This window comes from Archocentrus centrarchus, chromosome 24 (assembly GCF_007364275.1).
Source record: "Archocentrus centrarchus isolate MPI-CPG fArcCen1 chromosome 24, fArcCen1, whole genome shotgun sequence".
NCBI lineage: Eukaryota > Metazoa > Chordata > Actinopteri > Cichliformes > Cichlidae > Archocentrus > Archocentrus centrarchus.
In genome coordinates, this window is record NC_044369.1 from 16,597,893 (window position 1) to 16,625,451 (window position 27,559).

General features: G+C 41.0%; 2 protein-coding genes across 2 annotated transcripts; both read right to left on the reverse strand.

Annotated features, from left to right (window-relative positions):
• Positions 1 to 155: 155 nt before the first annotated feature.
• On the reverse strand, positions 156 to 16,913 carry LOC115774930 (acetyl-coenzyme A synthetase 2-like, mitochondrial). The gene is made up of 14 exons (XM_030722403.1): positions 16,453 to 16,913; positions 16,140 to 16,236; positions 15,871 to 16,070; positions 14,729 to 14,904; positions 12,862 to 13,014; positions 12,522 to 12,669; positions 11,121 to 11,258; positions 10,095 to 10,187; positions 4,662 to 4,774; positions 4,116 to 4,242; positions 3,865 to 3,992; positions 1,707 to 1,770; positions 1,491 to 1,612; positions 156 to 1,402 (listed from the first exon to the last, which is right to left on the reverse strand). Exons 1-14 carry the CDS (start codon positions 16,763 to 16,765, stop codon positions 1,229 to 1,231), a joined length of 2,046 nt encoding a protein of 681 aa, XP_030578263.1. The 5' UTR covers positions 16,766 to 16,913; the 3' UTR covers positions 156 to 1,228.
• A 2,865-nt stretch (positions 16,914 to 19,778) lies between these two features.
• LOC115774306 (visual system homeobox 2-like) lies at positions 19,779 to 25,638 on the reverse strand. Its single transcript, XM_030721514.1, has 5 exons — positions 25,153 to 25,638; positions 24,623 to 24,710; positions 23,818 to 23,941; positions 22,056 to 22,236; positions 19,779 to 21,336 (listed from the first exon to the last, which is right to left on the reverse strand). The coding sequence occupies exons 1-5, from the start codon at positions 25,583 to 25,585 to the stop codon at positions 21,014 to 21,016; spliced, it is 1,149 nt and encodes a 382-aa protein (XP_030577374.1). The 5' UTR covers positions 25,586 to 25,638; the 3' UTR covers positions 19,779 to 21,013.
• Positions 25,639 to 27,559: the final 1,921 nt, after the last annotated feature.

Below are 27,559 nucleotides of genomic sequence, written 5' to 3' on the forward strand. Positions count from 1 at the left end.
GTGTTCTTAAACAACACACTTTAAGGCTCATGGTTCTGTGTCCAAAGGTAATAGTTAATAGTTTAAAGGCTTGTGGGTCAAAAGTGTTCTGGTACCACAAATGGACAAAAAACAATTTCTGTAATTTCTTTAATGCATTTATGTGAGATTACAATAGCTTAATGTACGACATTTACAATGACAGGTTATTACTGTGTAACAACTTAATTCCTACTAAGTAGTACATCAGTATCTGGACCCCCCCCCCCCCCCAATAAATTATTTAATGAAGACATGTAAAATTACACCTTCACACTATAATATCTGCAGTTTCAAATCCTCAAAGCACATCAAAATTTTGTGCCTTTTATCTGAATTATTCTTTCTTGCATTTATGAGCCCTCACCAGCATCTCCTCCCTTCTTAATTGCAGGGGTAGCTACTGTAAAAATGACAATAGAGAATTATTTTGACCCAGAAGGAATCATGACTAGAAAATAATCCTTGTGTCAAAATGTAGGTTAAAGGAGACCTTTTATATGCAGCACCTTGTTTGACCTGTATGGTGATATGAACCTTTAAGTTTAACCTAAAGTGCAATTTTTGACGTTTTCTGCAGCCAATCATCAGCAACTAATTTTTTTTCTGTTACTGTCAGACAATTTGGTGCAATTCTGCTACTGAAACTGTGCTCCCCCCCCCCCCTTGATATTAATGCTCAAATTTTAAAAATTTGTGCTGAACAAAAACAAGATTTTCCCTTCAGATTGTGAAACTTAGTGTGTGTAAAACTGATTTGTTTGCATTTATTAAACTGAGGTTTGATGTGTTTTCAGCCCTGAAAATTTCATATTGCCATCTTATGAGGGTTCAAAAATGCTGGAAAAAATATAAAAGTGCCCTGTTTGGACCCACTCCTTTCTACTTCAAGGGCCTATATCTTGTAAAATATTCAAAAGTGAAATTTTGCCTGTCTACATTAAATATTCAACAGTTACAGAGGAATTCTGAGGGGGTCAGGTGGGAACTTTTTAAGATCTTTTGGACTGATATATCTGTAGATTGCAGATAGCATTCAAAAGAGCTTATCTGATTTCATAAAAATTTTCATATTTACAAAAAAGAATTTGGTGATTAAAAATCATTATCCATACAAAAGGCACAAGTCTGGTTAATGAAAATGGAGTACAGCAAGCAGGCATCACATTTACACTCCTCTCAGATATGCATGTTTACAGAAAACAGATCATTATGGTCCACGTTTACTTAAGAGCTTCTCGTGACCTTGAATAATCTCCTGAACTGCTGCAGGATCATCCAGAGTGCTGAGGTCACCCAAACCCTCCAAGTCGCTCTCCACAACTTTACGCAGCACCCGGCGCATTATCTTACCCGAGCGGGTTTTTGGCAGACGCTTGGCAAACTGACAAAGACCAAAAGAATGAAAAGTTACTAAATAAAGTCAGTCTTGACTGTCTGTGCACCTTTTAAAGTCAGCACTGCAAAATTACCTGGATGAAGTCTGGACAAGCGTACTTAGCGATCTTTTCAGACACCATGCTGTTTAGCTGCCTGGACAAGTCCGCCTCTTGTATATCTACGCCCTTTTTAAGCACCACAAAGACGTATACACCTGAAAACGCATAAGATACATATTTATCGGTCCTTGCAAACTGGAAAAATGCATCACTGATTTACACTGAAAGGAAATGTGTTGATTTTCTTGCCTTGTCCTTTGATGTTGTGTGCATAGCCAATGACAGCAGATTCAGCCACTGCAGGACACTGGTTCTGTCACAGAAATCAGGATTGCCTTCAGACTTTGCAAAAGTAAAATGGCTTAACATCCAACTATGGGTAAAACTAATAATTTTGAGAACTGTCAGCTACACTCTGGTTCAAAACAAAATGTCTGTAAATGTAAACTGTCATGAAATGTTTACACTTTTTTCTTTTTTTGAACAACCAAAAGCATTACCTTTCCTGTAATCTACATTCCAACCATTCAGGACTTGGCTCTTAATTTTGCCACTTTATTTCTGCCTCCTTATAAAACACTGAGTGTTTCTGCTATATTTAGACTCCATTCAAGTCCTGCTCTGACCACTTCCATATGTGATTCAGACTGAATTTCCCACACTGGTTGTTAATGATTGAGCATGGTGTTGATGTGACCAAAAATCTTCTGTGTTTTCAGCACAACGCCTGTGCTGGATGCTCTCCCAGAAATGCCTCATGGGGCACAATCCTGTACATGTCAAAAAAATGGTGAGGATCCTCCTGGTCAGCCACATTACCTGAGTCTACGTCTTAATCAGTCTTGGACACTGCAAACTAGTCCAATGCACTAGAACCTAGTATAAAATTTTTAAGACCAATACTGAAACCAATTTATACTGCTCAAAAATAAATAACTAAATAAAGGAACACTTTGAAAACACATCAGCTCTCAATGGGGAAAAAAAGATCATGCTGAATGATGTGAGAAGCAGCATAACATTCTCCACAGCTGTCACATGTGCTCAGGGGTGAACCTGCTGTCATCTGTGAAAAGCACAGGGCACCAGTGGTGGACCTGCCAATTCTGGTATTCTATGGCAAATGCCAATCTGGCCGCATGGCGCACAGAGCCCACTAGAGGATGTCAGACCCTCAGGTCACCCTCATGTCTGTTTCTGATGTTTGGTCAGAGACATTCATACCAGTTGACAGCTGGAGGTCATTTTGTAGGGCTCTGGAGGTGCTCATGCTGTTCCTCTTCGCACAAACGAGCAGATACTGGTCCTGCTGATGGGTTAAGGACCTTCTATGGCCCTGTCCAGCTCTCAGAGTAACCTGCCCGTCTCCTGGAATATCCTCTATGCTCTTGAGACTGTGCTGGGACACAGCAAACCTTCTGGCAATGACACATATTAATGTACCATACTGAAGGAGCTGGACTACCTGTGCAACCTCTGCAGGGTCCAGGTATCTCATTATGCTACTAGTAGTGACACTGACCCTAGCCAAATGTAAAAGTAGTGAAAAAAAAAAAGAGTCAGATAAGATGAGGAAGCAAACCCATGTAAAAACCATTCCCATTTTGGGGGCTGTCTAATTATTGCCCCTCCAGTGCACCTGTTAATTTCATTAACACAAAAGCAGCTGAAACTGAGTAACAACCCCCTCTTCTACTTAACTAATCAGCTCAACGTCCCAGAAGTTTAACTGACTTAATGCTACACTCCGATTAAAAAGTGTTCCTTTAATTTTTTGGAGCTGTGGATATGTATTAATAAAATCAGATTTTCTGGTATACCGACCAATAATATACTGGGAAGTTGCAGACTACCTCTGGTGAACAAACTATGTGACATTGACATGTATAACGCAGCTGAAGGGTGTTTCTCCTGTCTCTTCTTTGCTTTTTAAATTTTCATTTATTGACCATTAAAAATACCAATACTCATAGGTAGGCAAATCGCTAGTATTGATCTATAATATCAGCCTGCTTAGCTGATAAATTGGTTGAGCTCTACAGCACATTGCTATTTAGTCTCTGAGTTGTAGCCAGACTAAGCTCCCATCACCAGTGATGCTCCTCAGCATGAAAGTCAGGTCAGTTTAACAGAGAAGCTGAAGATTGCTCTCGGTCCCAGTTTGAGGTTAGTGCAAAATCTCAGATGTGTTTGTGCAAATGGTCAGAACTGAACTTGCAGGAAGTGATGCACTGTGAGCTTCAGAAGGACAACCTTGAAGATGATAGCAGCCAATTTAAAACCAGGATTCAGTTTGGTGTAATGCAGGTACAGTTTTTGCTTTTTAAGGTCAGAGTTGTGAAACCTCGAATGTGAACTTTGAGCCTTGGAATGTAAAACATTGAAGTTTGTCAGTTATTGTCCTTACCACTACATCCTCTATCTCCGCTGTCCCAATCCTGTGACCACTCACGTTAATGACATCATCAAGGCGGCCAGTGATCTGGTAGTACCCCTCCTCAGACCGATAGGCGCCGTCACCAGTAAAAAAGTATCCTACATCATGGGCACCGATACAGAGGGATTTAGAGACTGTACGATTCTCCTTACGTGAAAACAGGCAATAAGAAAACACCATGAGAAAAGAAGCTGTTTGTTCTTGAAATTGTGATACTGTACCAGGATAAGGCTGGAAGTACGTGTCAATGAATCTTTGGTGGTTGTTATGAATAGTTCTGGCCATACCAGGCCAAGGTTGAGCCATACATAGAGCTCCAGATATGTTGTTGGAAGTCAGCACTTCGCCCTGGAGAAATCCAAAAAAATCCAAAACAGTGTTAAATGTCAACTAGAAAACTGTATTACAAAACTAATAAAACATTCAGAGGTGACAAACAGGCACAGTTTGGAAATGCTACATTAAACCTTTTTTTTTTTTTGTATGTTTTGGCTGCATTGGGGGGGGGGGGGTCATGGACACTACAACTGTCAGCACAATCTGTGCTTTGCAAAAGCAACCTCAATCACCACAAAATAGAGCAACAGATTTTTAATAGGGAGATTGGCACGCACAGACTTGGGCTGACTGTGGGAGTAGGGTGGGTATCAAAAGTGACACAGCTGGTGGTTATTTTATAATCCTAATCTGACCCTCTCCCCCAGGTCGTTTCCAGCCATTCAACATTTGCAGGAATAGCGCGCACACACACACACACACACACACACCTCAGTGTCCATAAGCACTGGCTTAATGCCAAAAAATGGTCGCATAGCCATTCCTGGGACAATCTCTGCGTCTGGGTCTGAAGGCCTTGGAGCGATGCAAATGCCACCTGTCTCTGAGAACAGAGCAGAGCAAGTAAAATGTAAATGTGCAAATCATCCGTTTCAACGTTTTCCTTCAAGTTACTCTACACTGGCAATCAGTCCCAAGCCATCTGGTTACAGTAAACAAAAATCTTTAAAAACCTTTCCAGATAGATACATTTGGTAAATTTCATGCTACAGAGGAATAAATGACATCAGACTGGCAGATATTGCTATTAATTGTTATTAACTTATTTTTTGTTTGTGGTGTTCCTCAAGGATCCGTGCTTGGCCCACTGATGTATTCAATATACACTGTATATTTCTGCTTAGCCACATAAATGCAAACAGCTCTGTCAATTAAATGTTGCTCTTCAAACCCATAACTTTACTATAGATCAGGGCTCTTCAACTCCAGGCCTCAAGAGCCCCTGTCCTGCAGGTTTTAGATGTGTCCCTGATGCAAAACACCTGAATCAAATGGCTGAATTACCTCCTCAGTATGCAGTCAAGTTCTCCAGAGTCCTGCTCATGACGTCTATATTTGACTCAGGTGTGTTGAAGTAGAGACACATCTAAAACCTTCAGGACAGGGGCTCTCGAGGCCTGGAGCTGAAGAGCCCTGCTCTAGATCTTTTACCTGCATAACGGATATCTAATGCTGGATATCCCAATTTAATGATAAGCCTCAGAAAATGGTCTTTGGTCCATCAAATTTAAACACAAGAGAATTGGTCGACTAACTAAAAATATTAGGCTGCTTTGATGTTCAAGTCAAGAATATATTCAAGTATTGCTGCTTTAAGGAAATTTCCAAAAATCAAATCATTCAGATCATTGTCTCCAATCATTGTCTCACTGTCACACTGCTTCAACATTATTGAAGCAGTGTGGGATCATCTTGACAGAGAACAGAACAAAAGGCAGCCAACATCGAAATGAGAGCTTTGAATGTTCTCCAAAAAGCCTGGAGAACTATTCCTGAAGACTGCTTAAAGAAATTACAAGAAAGCTGCCTAAGAGAGTTCAAGCTGTGTTGAAGAATAACGTTGCTCATACCAAATATTGACTTTCAAGCTTTCAAGAATTGTACAAACTCTGCTTCTGCCTTTTATTCTGTATTTCCATGTACATTTCAGTAAGTCACAGTTCATGATCTACTGTGAATCTACTGTAAGCCCTTCTCATTGCTACAGATGTAGATTGTGGAATTACAGCCATACTAAGTAAATTAAATGCTATTAGGTCTGCCTGGACATCAGGGACCTCTGGTAATCCTCTTGGTGGTGTTGGTAGCAACAGAGGGGACTTTCTAAAAAGTAGGACACAACAGATGATTCCACAATAGCATTAGCCACTGGCATCCTGTTCATATCAACTGTAACTGTGAGAGTTGCTGCTTCACAGTTCCAAGAAACCATTTAACACACACACACACACACACACACACACACACACACACACACACACACACACACACACACACACACACACACACACACACACACACACACACACACACACAGTCCAAGTCCAGCACACAGACAGTATAGAGACTGGAGGCAGCAAGCCCAGCTTCTAGCTTGAACTTTGCTGACTTTATACAGAGCCGGGTTATCCATCTCTCTCATGCATTTTAGTCCTGAGGTGGCATCATGTGCATTTTCCCTTCATTTGTGCTGATTGAAACTACTTTCCAACCACCCATCATCTCACCGCTCAAGTCCTGTATCATCTAACATGGAGACTGTACACCAACAACAGATCAAAATGTATTTTCCTCTCTAAACAGGCTACTTGCTTCCAGATAAACCAAATGGCATTATGAATAATGCCACTTAGTCCTAATTGAAAACACTGGTCCATGAAAATAACATAATCCTTTTTACAGAAGTAGGGTATTTAGGTCATATCTGTATCTGTAATTCTCAAGCTCATGATGCTCTAATGTTTAATTATTGTCAATTAATTATGGATTTTTGCCATTTGTATGGTAATTAAGCCTGCTCTGCGCCACTATGTCATTACGCAATCTAATTTTGTGGGTCTGACGATGAAACACGTGTGTTTGTTAGCAGAACTGACGCTATTGGCAAAATCAGCTGATTTCTAACATGTTATGTCCCATCCAAAGTTACTGCAGGCACCATCCTTACTTAGGAGGACAATTTTCTTTTGCAAGCTTTCTTGTGTCAGACCCAGTGGAATTAATCATAACCCCTGCAGTGAGTGCATCCTGCTGTCGAAACACAACTGCTAACTGCCACAACTGCCCAATAAAAAGGAAGTGGGTAGATGTTTTGTCACACATGTTTCAGATCAAACTAATTTTAATATTAGACAAAGATACCCTGAGTAAATACAAAATTCAGATTTAATTTAATTTTCATTTATTATAAGAAAATGGCCTTATGTGAAAAAGTAATTGTCCCTTGAATCTAATAACTGGTTGCGCCACCTTTGGGTTTGTGATAACCGGCAATGAGTCTTTCACATTGCTGTGAAGGAATTTTGGCCCACTTTTCTTTGCAGAATTGTTTTAATTCAGCCACACTGGAGGGTTTTCAAGTATGAAAAGCCAGCTTAAGGTCATACCACAGCATTTAAGTCCAAGCTTTGACTTCGCCACCCCAAAACCTTTATTTTGTTTTATTTGAGCCATTCACAGGTGGACTTGCTGGTGTGTTTCATATCATTGTCCTGCAGCATATCCCGAGCGCACAGGGAACTAACTTATGGCCGGACATTCTCTTTCACGGTTCCATCAATTACTGCAAGTCGTCCTAGTCCTGAAGGAGTGACACAGATCCAGACCATCACACTACCACCATGTTTGTCTGTTGATATGGGGAATGTAACAGGACTCAAACCTTCCAAAAAGTTAAACTTCTGTCTCTTCAGTCCACTGAATATTTCCAAAAAGTCTTGGGGATCATCAAGATGTTTTTTGGCAAATGTGAGATGAGCTTTTGTGTTCTGTTTGGTCAGTAGTGGTTCTTCTCTTAGAACTCTCCCATGGATGCCATTTTTGCCCAGTCTCAATCCTGACCTTAACTGAGACGAGTGAGGCTTGCAGGTCTTTAGATGTTCTTCTGGGTTCTTTTGTGACCTCCTGGATGAGTTGTCGATTCGCTCTTGGAGTAATTTTGGTAGGCCGGCCAATTCCATTCAATTTTATTTATATAGCATCAAATCACAACAACAGTCACCGCAAGGAAGGTGAAACTCCTGAGAAGGTTCATCACTGTTCCAAGTTTTCTCCATTTGTGGATACTGGCTCTCACCGTGGTTCACTGGAGTCCCAAACCCTTAGAAATGGCTTTGTAACCCTTTCCAGACTGATAATGTAACTGTTTCCTCATCTTTTCTTGGTTTTCTTTAGATCGTAGCACGATCTGTTGCTTTTTGAGATCTTTTAGCCTACTTCACTTTGTCAGACCGGTTCTATTTAAGGGATTTGTTGATTCAAGACTTGTAGCAGTAATCAGGCCTGGGTGTGGCTAGTGAAACTGAACTCACCTTTCAAAGAAAAACGTGGTTTATCAGAGTTAATTCATGATTCAGAGTTTATAATGATATTCTTTAAAAAACTGCATACTTGGGTTATCTTTGTTTAATATTAAAATCTGTTTGATCTGAAACACGTAAGTGTGACAAATATGCAAAAAACTAAGAAATCAGGAAGGGGGCAAATACTTCTTCATAGCACTGCAAGTATGTCTTTACTGTGTGTTCACTTTCTAATCACACACTCTAATTGGCCAATAGGGAAACAGAGGTTTTTTTTTTTGTTTTTTTTGTTTTTTTAAAAAAAAAGGGGGATAAATGACAAAATTACAGAGCTATGTGTGGAGGTGGGCTACAAGGCAGACAGGTTAACATGTTTGTTGATGTGGGCAGAATAAATTGTGCAAGTTCTACCCTGTTTACATTTGGGTACTTGACGCTAAATGGTTAGTTTAGCACCACAGATTAATACACTGCAGAAGCATATCCTCTTCAGAGACTGAATGAGCTTATCTAGGTTGGTTCTATTTTAGAACTGAGCCATAAAAAAAAAAAAAAAAAAAGATTTCTCTCATTCCTTTGGTTTCCTGAGCCGCTTCTGAAATTATCTTCGAGAAAACATGTGGTTTGATTCTGAACTCCTGAGAGAAGAGAAAATTTCTCTCTCTCTCACACACACACACACACACACACACACACACACACACACACACACACACACACACACACACACACACACACACACACACACTTATGTAACACTGTTAATGCTGCAGGGACTGAAGGAACTTCTCTCCCCCTTTAAGATAGGCTGTTTTAGAGCCTGTAGACGTGGCTGCATTTGAGGAAGAGTTCATGACCTTACAGTTAGTTCCCATTATGGAAGGATTAGGTAGGAAGAATGTGCTAAGACTCAGCATGAAGCAAATCCCAATGTGAACACAAAAGAATTTTCAAATGATTGACTCATTACAGATCAGTTAGAGAATACAGGGTGACATAAAGAGTGTAGGACAGACTGTAGACTCACATCCCAACTAGCATATATAGGCTATACTTTGTTAAGAGATGATCCAGTTCTTCCAACAACGATGAACCTGGCAGCAGCAATATAACACTACAAACACGCAAAAACCAAAGGATGTACAATTTTGGATTAATTGTATTTTGTACCTTTTTGGTGGTGCTTATGCTGCATAATCTATCTAGTGCCTCACATGCTTATCAAATTACTCGGAGACTGCATTTTCACTTGTAAATCCCATCCTCATCAAATTGTTCAAATATGTACATGATAAGTGCCAATCATGTTTCAGAACCAATCACAGTGCAGAAGCAGCTCTTAGTAAAGTCACTGATGACCTGATGATTGACAGTGTTTCACAGAGAGTTTCAGTCTTAGTTGATCTCACTGCTGCCTTCAACACCGTTGATTCAAATAATTTAACAGGTCAGGTGCTTGACTGGTGTTAATCGTACTGAAGACACAAGTTTCTATGTGTCAATTAGCAGTTTTAAATCTGCAGAAATAAAAATTCCATCAGGGGTTCCTCAAGGGTCTGTTCTTGGTCCATTACTCTTTAACCTTTACATGATTTAACTGTACATGCATGAAAGTCACACCTGTATGTCTTTTGCCTTCTCCATTCACTTTCTCTAAATTACTGTCAAAGGCCTGCGAATGGCAACTGTTTCTGCACCATCATCAAATTCTAAACAGAACTTAGTAACTTTGCTCTTTTTAATAATCAAATCCCTGGTACAGCTAACTGAGTTTGTGATACGGTTGTAAAATGTTGCTTTGTATAGTGAATAAACTCGCCACTTCACTGTGTTCACAGTTACCAGTTTGCCACCAGGTGTCCACCACAGGACAACGTCCACCTCCGACCACTCTGTGGTACCACTCCCAAGCTTCAGTGTTGATCGGCTCCCCCACTGCAGACAGACAAGGATAGCTTAAATCATATAGTACTATGTAAAAGTCTCGAGCCACCCCTCAGTTCTTTATATTTTGCTTCAAAGGAGCCAGACTCTCTTTGGGATCACTTCAGTTCACTCCAGTCAGTAATTTGGCATACCTCAGCCTTTTCTCCCTGTTTGCCTTCCTTAAGAATGGTGTCTTGACAGCCACCCTTGCATTGCCTCCCTCAGGTCCTGTGTCAGGTCTTTGCTAGTTTTTTTTTTCCAATAAGCATGACTGTTGGATACTGGTCATCTGCTGTAGACAGGTTTTTTTTTTAGGCCTGTCACTTCTTCTTTTGTCCTCCACTTGTCCAGTTTCCTCAATTTTTTTAAGGAAACATTGTAGGACTCAAATGTCTTTGGTTAATGGCTCTTTAGGAATCACCTTGTTGGTGCAAAAATATTTTATGTCTGTCAAACTGTGTTATCCTTGGCACTTTTCATAAAGTCAAATGATAAATGGGAATAAAGTATGTGTTTTTGTGACAAGCTGCTAGCAACAAAGTGGCTAAAGATGCAATTTAAAATTGATTCTTTGCCAAGTTGTCTGTTATGTGTAAACAACACTGATGCATCCCTTGAAAACAAATTCCTATGAAAATGGTCAGGTACAGGGACTGCACTGAAAAGCAGCCCATGTTCAAAGAAAAACTTTGAAAGACTTTCAGAGAGCCTGGAGAAGTATTACTTGAGACCACTTTAAAAAAAAAAAAAATTACAATAAAGTCTGGCTCCTTGGAAGCAAAATATAAAGAAACGAGGGACGGCTTAAAACTTTTACAGAGTATCACCATGTCTAACTGCCTCATTGCTCACTGTTCAGTACTACAAAAATGAGAACCAGGTGGGGGGGCGGGGGACCACAAAAACAGTGTTTAGGTTTTCTAAGCATCATGTTTCACATACCAGACCCGAGGGTTTTGAGGGTGGACCGGTCGTACTTGTTCACCCATTTATCTCCATACTTGAGCAGCAGGCGGATTGCTGTGGGAGCTCCATAAAACTGGTTGATCTTGAGTCTCTCAACCATGTCCCAGTATCTTCCTGTGAACAAGACAAAATTTTCAGATATGTTATCCTATGTGTTGAGAATCTACTGAAAAGTTTGATTCTAAGTAAGAAATGGGGGATAAAGTACTACTTAGGTTATAGTAGTAGCCTGAAAACCAAAGATCTGAACTATGGAGGGCTTTCAGCCTTAATTGGTGCCTTTTCCCTTTGACAAAAATAAGGTAGGATTGCAGACACATTATGAAGCCTGGACTGTGACCCTGGCTTCTGTTTATACAGACAATACTAATTTAAGTGTACAAAATATGGCCTAAACTGTAAACAGTTATGCATAGACAGGCCCAAGCAGGGCTCTTGGCAAAAGCAGGAATATAGAGCAGATAAGGCATGTACCAACACTGACTACAGAAAATAAAATTTATAATTAAAGAAAAAAAAACTCAGCTTATGACTAGAATTAGGATAAGTGCTCTTTTAAAAGGCACTTTTTGTAATTACCCTCTGCAAAGTTTAACCAAAATCTTTGGTATCAGCAGGGCAGTGTTTTACCACTGGGTGTGTAAAAATATTTTGGATGTGTGATGTTTTTGATATTTCTTTTTAGCCATACACTTCAAAAAGCTTTGTAGCCATTTACTGTCATCAGGGGGCACTGTCACAAACAACCAGTCTGTGGACTATTCTTGCTTGTGTTATTGTCAGTCCTTCAGCCAACAGAGAGGGAGTTGAGCATTAAATCAAACTCTATGCTTTTCATGCTGTTTCTCCAATGGGGGGAACTCAGCTATCACTTCCTGTTCTGATCCACTTTTCAACCAGTCAGCATTTAGCCTGCATACTGCATCGTCCACATCAAGCTATGCACTGATGTTTTTTTCGGATGACTGCACACAAGCATGTCCGTATACCCATGATCCTTTGCTCTGCATAGGCAAATACCTACGGAAACTAACACAAACACAGTACCAAAAGTCCCTCCTAATTACTTGCCTGGTTAGCTTGCTGCACCGTCTTGTGGTGCAAACTGGCATTACACAAAAGTACAGCCCAGCACTAGTTCAACTTCAGTTGAGATCTCTTCAAAACAATATATAACATGAAGATAGAACATTTGTTTCTTTGAGTTAGTTAATTTCAGAAGGGTTTAAACTATTTTTTAAAACACAGGATCTTACAATGAATACATGTAAGTCTTTTGTTCTTTCCATCAAAGAAACATTTATCCTTTTTGTTGTGTGACACCGTATTTAGACATCTTAAATCATAATTTCCACTTTGTTACAATCACATTAATACCTGGGTCAGGGTAAATGGGAGTACTCTCAAACAGCACAGTGGTCGCCCCGTTGGCCAGGGGCCCATAGACCACATAACTGTGTCCTGTTATCCAGCCAATATCTGCCACACAGCCAAATACATCACCGTCATGGTAGCTGAAGACATACTGGTGATCACAGGAAGGAATGATTTAAAGGATTACTCAATGCCTCTTTGCTCAATGCTCATAATTTATCATTCTAAGCTTTAAATGTATAAAACTATAGAACTCTACATTAATAAATCATGCAAAAACATTTTAGTGGCAAACAGCAGCTACATATTGCATGAGAAGAAAGCAAAAACAGCGATCGCTTACCCTGTGTGTAAGTGCAGCATACAGCAAGTACCCAGCCTGAGTGTGGACAAGACCTTTGGGCTTCCCTGTGCTGCCAGATGTGTAAAGGAGGAACAGGACGTCTTCACTGTTCATGACAGCTGGCTCACACACAACATCTTCCTTTAGCATCTCCTGCACCATGCAGTGAATAAGCACAGTGATGGAACAACAAGATTTTTCTTTTTGACGTTGGATCACAAGTAGACACAACAACCCATATTTAGATTTAGCATCTGTCACTTCTGCCAGGAGCTCAAAGGGCCCTGTGCACAGTTGTCAGCAGTCAAGCACCAGATTTGTTTAGCGAAGGCTGACTAAGAAAACAGGTTTCAAGAACTGATAAAGAGACACATATTCCAGCTGTTTAGTATAACGGGGGGGGGGGGGGGACTTTTTGGTGTAAGATTCATAAACAGCACCACATCCTGCATTAATGAAAGATTTAATTTTAGGTCCTTGTTGAAGACACATCAGAACACCCGGGCATTTACACTACAAAAGATGTGGTGAAGACCACCTCTGCAAGTGGTTTGAGAAAAAACATAGAATTACTTGTGATCTAATTTCCAAAAATTCAACTGGAACAGATGAATGGCACATGGAAAAGATATGCAATATAAGGTGCAAAATGCACAGGGTAGTACTGATTACTTTAGTCGCTGAAATCAGAAACATCTCGTCTCAGAGTGATGCTGAAAAACTAGTTTGTGAATTTATTACTTCTTGGCTGGACTTCATTACTATCAGGCTGTCCTAAAAGCTCCCTGAAAAGCCTGCAGCTGATCCAAAATGCTGCAATGAGGGTACTGACAGGGACTAGAAAGAGAAGAGCATATTGCTCCTATATTGGTTTCTCTTCATTGGCTCCCCGTTAAATCCAGAATCAAATTTAAAATCCTTCTTCTCACATACAAGCATGAGCGGAGAATTAGGTAGGAACGGTAGGAACGTGTCCCTACCAATATCCAATGATGGCTGTTATGTCCCTACCAATATTTCTGATTGAAATACCAGACTCTGTTCTCCGTGGCTGCAATTACTGCTGCACCGGTCCACGATTCAGCCCCTCATAGTACTGCATGACCCCAATAGAGCACTCTGCTCTCAGACTGCTGGCTTACTAGTGGTTCTCAAGGTATTTAAAAGTAGAATGGGAGGCAGAGCCTTCAGCTTTCAGGCCCCTCTTCTGTGGAACCAGGTCCCAGTTTGGATTCGGGAGACAGACACTCTCTCTATTTTTAAGATTAGGCTTAAAACTTTCCTTTTTTAATAAAGCTTATAGTTAGGGATGGATCAGGTGACCCTGAACCATCCCTTAGTTATGCTGCAATAACCCTAGAGTGCTGGAGGGGTGTCCCATGATGCACCATTTCTTCATCGCTCACCTCTTTTTATTCTGTGTTTATACACCACTCTGCATTTAATCATTAGTTGTTAATCTCTGGCTCTCTTCCACAGCATGTCTTTGGTCCCATCTCCCTTTCATCACCCCCAACCATTCACAGCAGATGACTGTCCCTGCCTGAGCCTGGTTCTGCCAGATGCTTCTTCCTGTTAAAAGGGAGTTTTTCCTTCTCACTGTTGCCAAGTGCTTGCTTATAGAGGCTCATCTGATTGTTGGGTTTTCTCTGTATTATTGTATGGTCTTTAACTTACTATACAAAGCACCTTGAAGCGACTGTTGTTGTGATTTGGCTCTATATAAATAAAATTGATCAGGTCAAAATAAACTAATAGGAGTAAGTGTGATTTTTTTTTTTGTGCGCAAAAACACTCTCAAGTCACTCTCAGCGGCCTGTATTTGGATTTTAATTACACTGATTTGATTGGCTCTCTGCTCTCTCACCTCATCCATGGCGATGTCCCTGGCTGTCATAGTTACTGGAGTCTCTGTTCTCATAGCGACAAACACCTGCTTCACTGTTGGACAGCTCTGCACTGCTGTGTCCACGGTCTTCTTCAGCTCTGTGACCTTACCACCCCTGACACCCTGGTTCACTGTGATGACAGTACTGGACTGAGCTGCAAAGAAGACGCAAAAAATAAATAAATAAATTTCCTGATGGACTTAAAACTGCTTTTCATGATATGAAATGTGCCCTTCAAAATGAAAAAGCCATAAATAAATATCATCTACAGCGATAGTCACTTCAGGCCAGAAAAAGCTAGCACTGTGCACCAACCAGCCACAACATTAAAACACCAGTCTGATGTTTTGTAGGAACTAAAAAGCTCTGACCCTTTGGGGTATAGACATGTGACCACTGCGGGTGTCCTTAAGTGTTTTGCACTGGGATATTGGCAGTGGATTATTTGGGTCCTTATACTTGTCTTACAGTATGAATTCACCTTCATTGTGGGGCCTCTTGATTTAAGGACTAGGTTTCTTCCAATGATTCCTTAATCAGATTTCTGGGAACTGAGGGGCTGTTTCAATGCCACGGGGTGTTTGTCATGCTCCTTGAGTCAAAGGGAGTTTTTGTGTAGTGGTGAGCCGAACTGGGAATGCTCAGCGGGTAGGCCGCTGTTATGTGGCAAATGCTTAGATTACAGCAGTGTTTAAGTGGGTGGTATGGGTAGAAGTATGGATGCTAGGATCCAAATTCTCCCAGCAAACCATTGGTTTCAGGATATAGTATGATCAGAATTAATCACTTCATTCAGTGGCTTTAATTTTGAGGCTTCTTGGTGTTATAAACTTAAACATCCTGCAGATGCAAAGTAACTGAAAATCACGTTTCCACCCCCTATAAATGCAAGTTAGACAGTCATTCCTAGTTTTTAGAGCAGTTTCACTGAGACGGTTGCAATATCACGGCTTACGAACCAAAACTATGATGGGTGGCTGTAAATCACAAAAATGAGCTGAAAGATAGAGCTGAAGGGAACTACAGAGTGGGCCGCTATTACAGCACATGATGTAATTTGCTCCACCACTGACAGGTGCAGCTCTCAGGCAGCTTCAGGAGGTCATTAATACCATCTCACCATCTCTGATTCGCTCCGCCAGGGCATCTGCACTGAATCCCGCAAACACCACATTGTGGGCAGCACCAATGCGTGCACAGGCCAACATGGACGCCACAGCCAGGGGGCAGGTAGGCATGTAGATGGTGACGCAGTCCCCCTTCTTCACACCATGCCGCCTCAACAGGTTGCCCAGTTGACATGTCATCTCCATCAACTCTCTGCAAGCACATGCTAATGAGCCTCAGGAAATAGAACCATCAGTGCAACACCATCTCCAAACTGCTCACCTGTAGGTGTACTTCATTTCTGACCCCCTTTCATCTCTCTCCCAGATCAGGGCCACCCGCTCAGGACAGGTGTGTACATGGCGGTCCAAGCAGTTCACTGCAAGAGTCCAAAAGGAAACACACAGAGAGATGATAGTGGTCTCCTAGTGTACTCATCACCACAGGATACTGTTTGTGCAGATATATGATATACAGTAGTAACTGGCTTTGCTGATTTTAGACAAGTGCTTCTCAAAATAAAAAGGGCACAGAAAACTTTGCGCACTGGCACACCTGCTTATTGTAGTCTACTTAAATGTGGGCGTAATCTCACCAGACACATTCAACTTTCCTCCTTCAAACCACTTGATCTTGCCTCGGCTCAGATCACAGTCCTGCACCGTGTGGAAAGGAGTGATCCAGCTGAGTCTGTGCCGCGCCACAGCGGCCCAGAAGCTGTCACTGTTGGAGACGGACAACTCCCGCAGCGCTGCGCGACCCGATACTCCCTCAAAGCCAGCAGCCTCCGGCATGAACGCCGCGATGTTGCACCGACTTCGACCCAAAACATGATAATAAGTTGTGAGAACCCGACGACCGAAAGAAGAAGCGACGTACTTCGAAGTGCACCCGCGTAGCAGCCACATATTGTCAGTGAAAGTGCTCTGCGCTGACCAAAAGATGTTCCCAAACCATTTGCGCCACAGACGGGGTCATTAAGACATTCTGGAAACCACACAGCTGAGCTTTTCGAGAGGTGAAAACTTGGAAACTCCGAAAAGTTTAAAGAGGAAGGGCTTGAGGAGTGATGCGTAAGAGGGCGGTTACCCAGTGGGCCGAGACTTATCAGCGTTTAGCAAAGAAAAAAAAAAGAGGCTGTGAGTTGTTTTTCACAGGGAAGTTGGACCATCTGAAAATGAACCCCGTTAAAATACGAGAAGACTTTGAAAATATACCTCTGCACACAAACTGTTTCTCAAGACCACCGCTTTCAGTTTTAACATTGTTTTCGTTGCATGCTGGGCCGTCATACCTAATTATTATTATTTTTTTTGTTGTTGTTAAATTTACAATGCTTTACAAATGTACAGTGTTTCAGAGTTAAGCCGTTTAAACAACTTCACTGAGCTTCTGTCTCAGGATATGAAAGAAGATCCGCCGCTCAGTTTAACTTTCGCTTTGATGCCTCCACTTCACAGACTGCCACCTATGGTGTCATCTGCAGCCACTTACAGCTTGTATTTAACTTCATTGTGTTTTCAGATATGACCACCAAGTGGAGCTGCTTTGTTTTGCTCTAACAATAAAGAGTGGTATTTAGGGGTGGAAAGAAGAGCAGCTTCGGGATCTGTGAATGAGCGATAACAAGAGATACGGTCTGCAAGTGTGAAGTTTTGTTTACGCATGCCTGTGAGGATTGTTTTAAAGATCAGGAAGTGGTAACCTGAACCTTCGTAAAAGTAGAGCTTTGACAGCAAAACTGAGTAGCCTACTGTCATGCTCACTTCCAGCTCTGCACTCTTCTTTGAATAGAGTAGCTTTGCAAAATTGATAGTTCAAAATAATCCTCTTTTGTCTTATACTGGGCCTATCTTCTGATTGTTTGCTCCTTGGAAAGAGGTTTTAAACAGCAGGTTGGTAAGCCTGTGTGCCTGAGATGGCCATATTTGGGAGATCCCCTCTAAATGACATCATGCAGATCCAGGAATTGAAAAACCTGCCTGGAACCCTGAGATTTTGAGTCACATGGATTGCTTCCACATATGTATCCCAGGTGGGATGTATCCTGGATGTATGAAGACAGACAGCCCTTCACGCCTATACAGCCATTTTAAAATCACCAGTTAACCTAACATGCATGACACTGGACTGTGGGAGGAACTCAAACCCAGGACCTTCTTGCTGTGACAGTGTTAACCACCACACTACTGCACCATCTACAACTTTAATGTTAATATAAAATATTTATTTTAATTATACCTTTTTCCGCTTTCTGCAACTTGCATTACACACAGAAATATAGATGTATGTTAAAGCTAAAAAGGCTCCTGAGTGTCCTGCAGTGTATTCTATAATAGGTTATCTATAGAGACCATCCATCCAATCCAACTATTTTCATAACCACTTGATGTCATTGTGAATCTTTTACAACAGGACAGGACTCCCATTACCCCTGGCCTTAACAGTTGCAGTTTTCATGTAAAAGCAGCTTTCAAAGGTTTCTTTACCTGCAAAATATCCCTGAAACAGATGCTGAATCACCGACTTGATGCTTATTTTATTCACTGCTAAAGCCAGCCTATTTCATATGCAGGATTTAGTGGCTCAGCAGGTCAAAGGCTTCAGTGAGCTAGAGCACAGGGATGTGACTTTGACAGCTGGTCACTCCTGGATTTATACACTCCTCAAAAAAATTAAAGGAACACTTTTTAATCAGAGTATAGCATCAAGTCACTTAAACATCCAGGATATTGATCTGATCAGTAGCAGAGGGGGTTGTTACTCAGTTTCAGCTGCTTTGGTGTTAATGAAATTAACAATAGGTGCACTGGAGGGGCAATAATCAGAGAACCCCCAAAACAGGAATGGTTTTACAGGTGGAGGCCACTGACATATTTTCTGACAGTGTAACTGGTAGCATGAGGTGATACCTGGACCCTACAGAGGTTGCACAGGTAGTCTAATTCCTCCAGGATGGCACATTAATATGTGATGCAGTGGGTTCTGTGTTTCCCCTGATACAATAGTATGCAGGCAGTTCCTGGAGGATGAAGGAATTGATAGCATCGATTCCCCCCCCCCACGCTCGCCTGACCTAAATCCAATAGAACTCCTCTGGAACGTTATGTTTCAGTCAATCCAATGCCACAAGGTTGCCCCTCAGACTGTCCAGGAGCTCAGTGATGCCCTTTTCCAAATCTGAGATGAGATCCCCCAGGACACCACCCGTTGTCTCACTAGGAGCAAGCACGAATGTTGTCAGGTATGCATACAAGCATGTGGGGCCCATACAAACTACTACCATTTTGAGTTGCTGCAATGAAATTTCAGCAAACTGGACTAGCCTACTATGTCATTATTTCACTTTGATTTTCAGGGTGTCTTTGAATTCAGCCCTCTGAAGGTTGATAATTTTGATTTCCATCAAACGATGTGGAATCCTTTCATTCCTAACAGATTACTCCGTCCATATCAGTACACATATCAGCATGATTTTTTCCCAGTGAGATCTGATGTGTTTTCAAAGTCTTCTTTTTTGAGCAGTGTAGTTACCTACAGTATTTTAAAATGCCTGCGTTTGCTTACCTTTCAGCATCAGTAGCATTACTTTAATTTAAGCTGTAGATAATTTTTATCATTATATGTGCTCTCAGGAAAACAGCTTTTGGCCTTTTGCCTCTAGTCCCTGCATAGTTTCAGCTATTTTTTGGCTTTTTTTAAATGCAGTGTTTATATCAGTGACAGACAAAAGTAGATTAGATTATCCTTGTTTCTTTCCAACCACGCGGGTTTTCCTGTACCTAAAAACAAAACAACAAAACACCCTGATCTCATATTAAAAATTACCAAAATAAAATAATCCCTCCTCAGACTCTGCATAGATCACATGAACCAACAACAAGCAAAATATTTTAAATATTTATATGTTTTAATCGCTACAGTTACATTTATACAGAAACAAACACACAGTTTGTGTTAACTATACATAATACAATATTACCCAAGGTGAATGTTCAAAATGCACATCACGAACATCATGAACAGCTGAAGAGACCATTTTTACAGGATTTGGTACCAACTGCAGTGATACTGTACCTGTGGCAGCACCCTGCACCTACCCAGCCAAAATGTATCGTCATGAAGAAGTTGGAGGTCAAAGCTATATTAATACCTAAAAAAAAAAAAAAAAAAAAAAAGTCTCTTTAATCCAGGCTTTCTGGTTACATTTCTCCATGATGCCTCTGTGGTCCAGTTATTCAAATAAGGTGTTTTTGTTGCCTGAAAAAGTTGCCACATAACAGAGCTGTAGCTAAATGACAGACAGATGACAAACTAAATGAAAAACAAACAAGCAAACAAACAACAACACAAAGTGTGTTGTTGCCAGAACAAGTTCAGCGTGCCACAGGATTGATCCTCCAAGTCTCTGGAGCCTCGTTGCCTTGATCAAAGAGCACTCTTCAAAAATATATATTCCTTCGTTTGGTTTTGACAAATCAAAACCTCCCTCTGGTTTCCAGCTGAACTGATATCTGACAGGAGCAGCAGCCATAAGCACACGAGTCACATTATTTTAGTTGCCAAACCATTCATGTATCCTGTATGGATGACAGCACTGTCATCCAGCAGGACAGAAATGTTTCATCGTAGCATGAAGGTGATCACTCAGATCAGCTCTGTATTGATTTGCAGTGGCCCTTCCCTCTGAAGGGGACGAGTGAATCCAAACCACACCAGCAAAGTGCCCCCCACAGCATATCAGAGCCACTGGATCCCCTCACTGTAGATGTGAGGAGATCAGCGTTTTCCTTTAATTCGCCACCTGTCAGTATGAATTATATATTTAGCCAAAATGTCTTTCATAATTGCAAGGAAACATTTTTGCGCTCAAGCCTCCTCCAGTCCCTTCCAGATCAACCGCAGGAGGAGACATGCAAATATATTGTGCAGTTTTGGTTAGCTGTACAAATATTTTTAGGATCAAAGAAGCAGAAATATTATAATTGGTTGAGTTACTGAACCTCAATCAGTGGAGCTAAAGAACCTATTTCACATCTAAACCTAAGTGAAGGTATGACTCCACATGTGTCAAGATTCAGTTTAACCAATAAAAGAAGACTGCTGCCTCTAAACATTAAAAGCTCCACTCTGCAGAGTGCATCCCGTAGCGTCTTTCAGTTTCTCCTCGCTTTCACCATTTCCTGCTCCGTCACCTCCTCCTCGGGCTCCTCCTCACGACTTTTATGACTGTTCGTTCTGTCGGAAACTGTCCCGAGCATCTTAGCACTGTGCTCCAGCGCCTTTGCTCGCAGTGCAGCAATACTGTTCTCCCTCAGTTCCTCTTTAGAAATCAGTGAATTGGTGTCTTTATTCTGCTTATCTTCCTCTATAACCTTGTCTGCCATTTTCTCCTGTGCTGGTGGTGCTGGTGGCGGTGTCAGGCTGGGGGCTTTTCCTGGAGACGTGTGGACATTTTCAATAGACTTCTTGTGCATACCTGGACAGGAAAACAGTATTTTAAAAGAGAATTGATGAGTCATAGATAAAAGAACTTTCCTTTTGCAATGATTTCTGTGAATTCAAAGGATTTGGAGCTGGAAGGGAAATTTTATTAACGTTTTTTATTAACGAGCCAAGATATTTGACAGCGAAAGAAAGTGTTAAAGAATGATCCATACAGAGGGGATAGATTGGCGAATAGGACCTCTTATTCAATTAGAGTTACCTAATTGATTTAAACTAATCAATTGACATGAGGTGAGAGAGGAGATCCAGCCTAATCTGTCCTGATGAAGTAGGATTATCACTGTATTGACTTCTACCTTTTAATGACATGCTGATGCTTTTATTGGCTCCTGATCTGAGTCAAGCTAACCGTGCCCCTTCCTTTTACGACAACTCAGTCTCAAACACAGTCCACAAATATTTAGTTTTTGCATCAGGAGACTTTTTTGGACTGACATTTTTGCAACAAAAATAGGAACTAAATGTAGTTAAAAAAACAAACAAACAAAAAAAACCCCCAAGATAGCTTTTATACTTTAGCTTTTGCATCTTTGCATGATTTGTCAGCCAAAGAAAGGGGAGTGTTAGCAGGTTTCATGCAAAATGGTCCAATATTTCTATGCGCTTCTGAGACATGTGGAGACATGTCGATTCATCATTAATATGAGCTGTAAGGAAGGCGTTTGACATATTCCTCCTACAGAGACTTACCCAGTAACCACGGTGCGTAAGAGTCTGTGCTGCCGTCCTTGGCTGACTTGAGGATTGACTCGGGCAGCGGGATGGAGTGACGGACCATGGCTCCATACAGGCCGTACTCCGCCATCACGCTGCTGCGGCCCCAACACTTCTCCCTTTTCCTCCACTTGGCACGGCGGTTTTGAAACCACACCTGGACAGATGAAGGTTATGCAAAGATCACACATGAGGAATCCAAACTCTCTTTTTCCTCTGTTTGACCTCTTGTCATATTCAGACTCCTTGACTGGTTAAGCTTATGCATGCAGTGGCAAAACATGTGACATCAGAAGTACAACACAAGTATCTAGCACGCAATGACCACGAGTGTGTGATATGGAAACTCAAAACCTTTCAGTGAAAACAGACACATTTGGAGACATTCTGCATAAGCAGTTTACACCTGAAATGAAAAATATTTTTGCACACTGAAAGAATAAACATGTTCCTGAGCTATGAAAGATTACAAACAGTTCATCTTCCTTTCATTTCTACATCTTGCAGCTTCTTGAGCTCCTTATACACAATTCATATCAGTGCTGTGCGGATGCAATAATCTTTAATTTGTTGCTCTAGGATATAAATAATAGATCCAAGTGAAAGGCTAAAAAAAAACACACCTTAAAAGACAGACAGGTCTTTACACAGATTTAAGCTTTTGGATGTGCATGTCCTGTACAAAATAAATCTGTAACACATGAACTGGACTTTTTTTTTCTTTTTTAGTTTTTTCTGTATAAATGTGTAGAATTTATTGTCTTCTATCAAGTGTGTGCATGCCTGGGTGTGTTTCTGTTTCAGGTGCCTAAATTGATTTCCACCAGGCCAGACCGTGTAATCATCTCAGTGTGCTCGTGAATATGGATGAGGAAAACAGCGGGGAAAAAAATGAGCATCCTAAAATGGCCGTGGATGCTGGATGAGATTGTAAGAAGTGGTGTGGGGAGTGCATGCGTGTGTGTGTGTGTGTGTACATGAGCGTGCGTGTGTGTGTTTTGCAGACCTGGAATTAAAAACGATCAAAGCCGGGCCTGGAAAGCTATTCAGGTAGATCTGACGATAACCTCCATCTCATAAAAAGATGGGCCCCAGATGAGCAATCATGCTTTTTGACAGCAGCGGTGTGAGTGTGCATGACAGCGTGTGTGTCTTTGCTTCCTGCGAGGTGACCCGAGGGGGGCAAAGAGGCTGATTGAAAAATAAGTTAATTTCCAGGCCCGGTCGATGGGAGACAGGCGCTCAAATATCACGGGAAATTAAAATGCTCATAGCAGCCAGGCGCAGCCCTCTGCTCAGCCGCTGACCTCTGCTAATTAATTTCTATGTAGTTATCATTTCATTTCAGGGCTGCGGCCTGCCTCTCCCAGGAAGAGATGTGATAAGTTCTCCTCTATTAACTAATTACAGTGCGAGGGTGAAGTGCCTGCTAATGTGTAGACCTTGTGAAGATGATGGAGCAGATGATTGCTGGCTCTACCTTTGTGCTTTAGTGTTTTTTTTTTTTCCCCCACCCTAAATCAAAGTGACTGAAAATGTCACCTCTGACAAGGTGTTCATATTACCTGCCCACACTCTGATGTTAAAGATACCATTTTAAGTTATAAACACATCTTCATATATAAAATTTGACATATCAGAATGTGAATTTACCTTACATTTCTGCTTCCACATACACACACACACACACACACACACACACACACACACACACACACACACACACACACACACGCACCTGTATCCTGTCCTCTGGTAGCTCAGTCTTCATGGAGAGCATTTCCCGGGCGTAGACGTCTGGGTAGTGAGCCTCATTGAACGCTTTCTCCAGCTCCTCCAGCTGATAGGAAGTGAAAATGGTTCTGCGGGCAAAAGAGAAAAAAAAAAAGAAGATTGGATACTTTCTTTTAAGTTAATTAATTTAATTAATGAATTAAATCTAGTCTAATCTTTTAAATGCTTTTCAATCTGGTCAGTTACTAATGATGATGGCTTTATTTGTGCCTGCAATTATTTTGAGTTTTTTTTTTTTTTGTTACAATGTATATTTTTGCCTTAGTTAATTTAAAATAATTTCAAAAAGGCAACATTTAAAATAGATCAATAGTGCAGTGACCTCAAATAGAAGCCCTCATTTTGTTTTCTCTTATGAAAAAAATTCAATTAAATACCAGTGTAGAAGCTGCAATACAGGTGTAAGAAATTGTAGGCTGTAACAGTCAAAGTATGATTGTGTGTGTTTTTCACAAGCAAAAACAAAACAAAACAAATCTGCCTTTTGAATCTTTTATCTTCACATTTTTCCATAAATAAAAAAAAAAACTATAATAAATTTGAAAGAAAATCCAGAAAGAAATCATAAAAATCCTCCTTATTTTTATGCCAAATACGTTGTTAAATAAAAACACCGTTTGTGCTCAAATGAGCTTCACCGACCAAAAAAAAAAAAAGAAAAGAAAAGAAAAAAGAAAGAAAGAAAAAAAAACCCCGAAAATAATTATCTAACAGCTTTCCGTTGTTTTTAATTTTCCTTCTTGTGTTACCTGTGTCGTCTTTTCTTTCGTTTCTTGCTCTGGTTCATGGATGATTTGGAGAATTTTTGATCACTGGAGGAGCTCAAATCATCAGAATCTGTAAGGAAACATTATATAAATAATGACAACAAACTCTGGATTTATTTAAACAGTCATATGAATTTACTTTAAAACACGATAAATATTATTTTATAAAACACAGATACTATAATGGAAAAGTACAATTTATCACACCACACAGGATTAAAAAGCCATTTTAAAAAATATTTTATGAAGCATTTAATTAATAAATAAATAAAAATGTAACGGCCTCTGATCCTTTTTTTAAACCAAACCTGGCTATTTTAAAAAGAACTTTTTCTCTGTCTCGGTTTAAGTAAATTTTGTTTTATGTTTTTTTTCCGTTGACTCATTTTAGCGCCGGGCTTTGTTGCTGCCGTTAATTTTTACATAAACTTAAAAATATGACACTGTAATTATATATTGCTGAATGAAATTATCTTCGTACTTCAGCGACATTAAGTCACCGTATTTCTCACCGGAGCTGGCGGAGTGCTGCGCGTCCATCTCCGAGTCCACGCGCGCCGTCCGGTGCAGCGGCTGCAGGTGCACATTTTGCGCCTCTGACAGCACTTCCAGAAAAGCAGGTTGACTGTAAAACGAGTGTATTCCCTCCGGTCGCAGTAAACCCATGCTGACCCCGAGGCCTCCGTGTCCCAGGGCTGACCTGGCGGCAAGGACGTGTGCCCTGTGCGGTAGAGCCTCCAGCGGTCGCCTCGGTGCCACCGGCGGTTCCACGTTGAGGCCGAGCAGCTCCTGGATCCCAAAGCCGGTGCGCCGCTGCGCAGTCGGGGCCATCTTCCAGGTTGCATGCATCTGTTGGTTTGCTCCCCCGTGGCTCACGGAGGTCTGTGAAACTGATTTCTGTTTATTCTCAGAGTCTGAAAGCACAACTCCCTCCTTCCCCGTCATGATTCCACTTTTTGTTCTGCTCCCCCCAAAACACAAAAAGCTCGAGTCCCCGGTGCCGTCGGCGCTGTGATGCTCTCTCTTTAGCTCCGCTGCGCTTTTTATTCAACAGGCGGCAGCCAATCACGACAGAGGAGAGACTGCATACCAAGTTTCTAGCAGCTCCGTGAAGCTTTATTAGCGCTCAGAAAGGATATATTTACAGAGACATTGCTAACGATACTGATGGATTTTCTTTAAGACAGCTACTAAAGTGAAGTCTGTTCTCTCTTTTTTCCCAGCTGTTGATCATCAATCACTATTACAGTTTGATGAGCTACTTCTTAAAAACCAATCGAAAAAAACCAAACAAAAAAAACTTAAGGACATTTTGATTGTTTTTTGTTTTGTTTTGTTTCTTATCCTTCAGCCACAGTAAGCCTTACTTTCACTGCAGCTGTTTCTGTGAATGATCATCTGCTCACACTCTTCAGGTTCAATCAGCCGGATAAACCTCAAGTCCAGGAAATCAGCTTAATTTGTGGGTATGCCGTCAAACGATGCCACTGTTGAAATTTAGTCGCAAAATAACCAACAAACAAATAAGAAGTAAAAATAAATAAAAACATTTTTAAGTTCATTTAAACTAGGACAAAATTGTCTTTTTTCACTCCTAAAGAGAATTTTTAAACTGACTTTTATTAGTCCCAATATTTTTTCTATATATATTTTTCCCCTCAGAAAAATAGTTATTTTGGTAGTCTACAAAGCTGTTTTGATCTAGGCTGTGTCAATAAAACTCACGTCACAAAAGAGGCCATAATTAATTAAATAGTTATAACGTTAAGCTAGCGAAATAATAACTCTATGAAGATATGAGCAAACTGGTTTGTTCAGAGCTGCAAATTCATCTTAATAACAGTCATGGTTTCTCATTAATTATGCCAATAAATATATTCAGAATGAACACATTCTCTTTGATGTGAGAAACAAAAGCAAGAAAAAGATCTTTCAGAGGTCAAATTTAAGGAAGCGCCCATAAACTCGCATCTGCCAACACCCCATATCAATTAATCAATTAATTCGTCTTCTTCTCTGATTGATCCGCTGGCAGCTCCAAGCGTCCCATATAACTCACACGGTGATTTGCATATTCTAATTAGGGTTCCGCACTAAAGGTTTCCTCTTTGGTAGCGGTCTGCGCATCTGTTGATGGGTTATTAAGCTTCTTCTTTTTAAATTATTATTATTCTGTAGCAGGCCACGTGATAAATACAATACGCTGTCCCAGTTCGGGGTATTTAGGACACACCCGGGTGTCAATTAAAAACGTGAAAACAGCCAAACGCAGCGCACAACGCAGCAACAGATTACCCCCACCCCCACCCCCTGCCTCACCGCCCCCCCGAGGTGCAAGTGTCTCTTTTAGCTGGAAGTCTGATATCACAAACTGTGGCTGAAACGTTGCGCAGTGTTTCTGTGGGTTAATCCGATTTTGAAAGTGAGAACAAACGGAAGAGACCTTTAGGACGTCAGGGGAAATCTGCAGCTTCCCCTCATTTATCACAGAATAAACCTCAGACCAAATCCAAAGCCAGTGAGTTGTGAAATAGAGTGAAAATAGTCCCGTTTCCCATCTTTACCTCCTCGAACCTAATCTCCTCTAATCAGCTATTATTCAATTATTGCTGAGTTTTAATTGTTCGGCGATAATTTGAGGCACACTTTTGGACATCTGGACGGATAATTACGCCGAGGAGAGTTTATGGAGATGAGTGGACGCGTTGCGGAGATGCGGCATTGTCAGCGGGACATGTGGCGATGAATAAATAAATAAATAAATAGGTGGTTCCTGGGGGACTGTTTGTCACCCGTGCGTCAGGCAGTCATTGACGGTCAACCCCAGGTTTGCTGTCGGTTATTGTTGGTTAGTAATCGGTGATGTGATCAGGAGATGTGGCATCAACTTGATCGAGCCGATTATTGGCTCACTGCCGT

Excerpts from the sequence above, each read along its gene's own strand:
- LOC115774930 (XM_030722403.1), bottom strand. The coding sequence starts at position 16,765 with ATGTGGCTGCTACGCGGGTGCACTTCGAAGTACGTCGCTTCTTCTTTC. Across the intron at positions 14,905-15,870 it reads GGCGGAGCGAATCAGAGATG|CTCAGTCCAGTACTGTCATC; the intron begins GTGAGATGGTAT and ends TCTTCTTTGCAG. Across the intron at positions 1,771-3,864 it reads CGGAGATAGAGGATGTAGTG|AACCAGTGTCCTGCAGTGGC; the intron begins GTAAGGACAATA and ends TTTCTGTGACAG.
- LOC115774306 (XM_030721514.1), bottom strand. The coding sequence starts at position 25,585 with ATGACGGGGAAGGAGGGAGTTGTGCTTTCAGACTCTGAGAATAAACAG. Across the intron at positions 22,237-23,817 it reads TACCAGAGGACAGGATACAG|GTGTGGTTTCAAAACCGCCG; the intron begins GTGCGTGTGTGT and ends TCATCTGTCCAG. Across the intron at positions 21,337-22,055 it reads TTACGCACCGTGGTTACTGG|GTATGCACAAGAAGTCTATT; the intron begins GTAAGTCTCTGT and ends TTTCCTGTCCAG.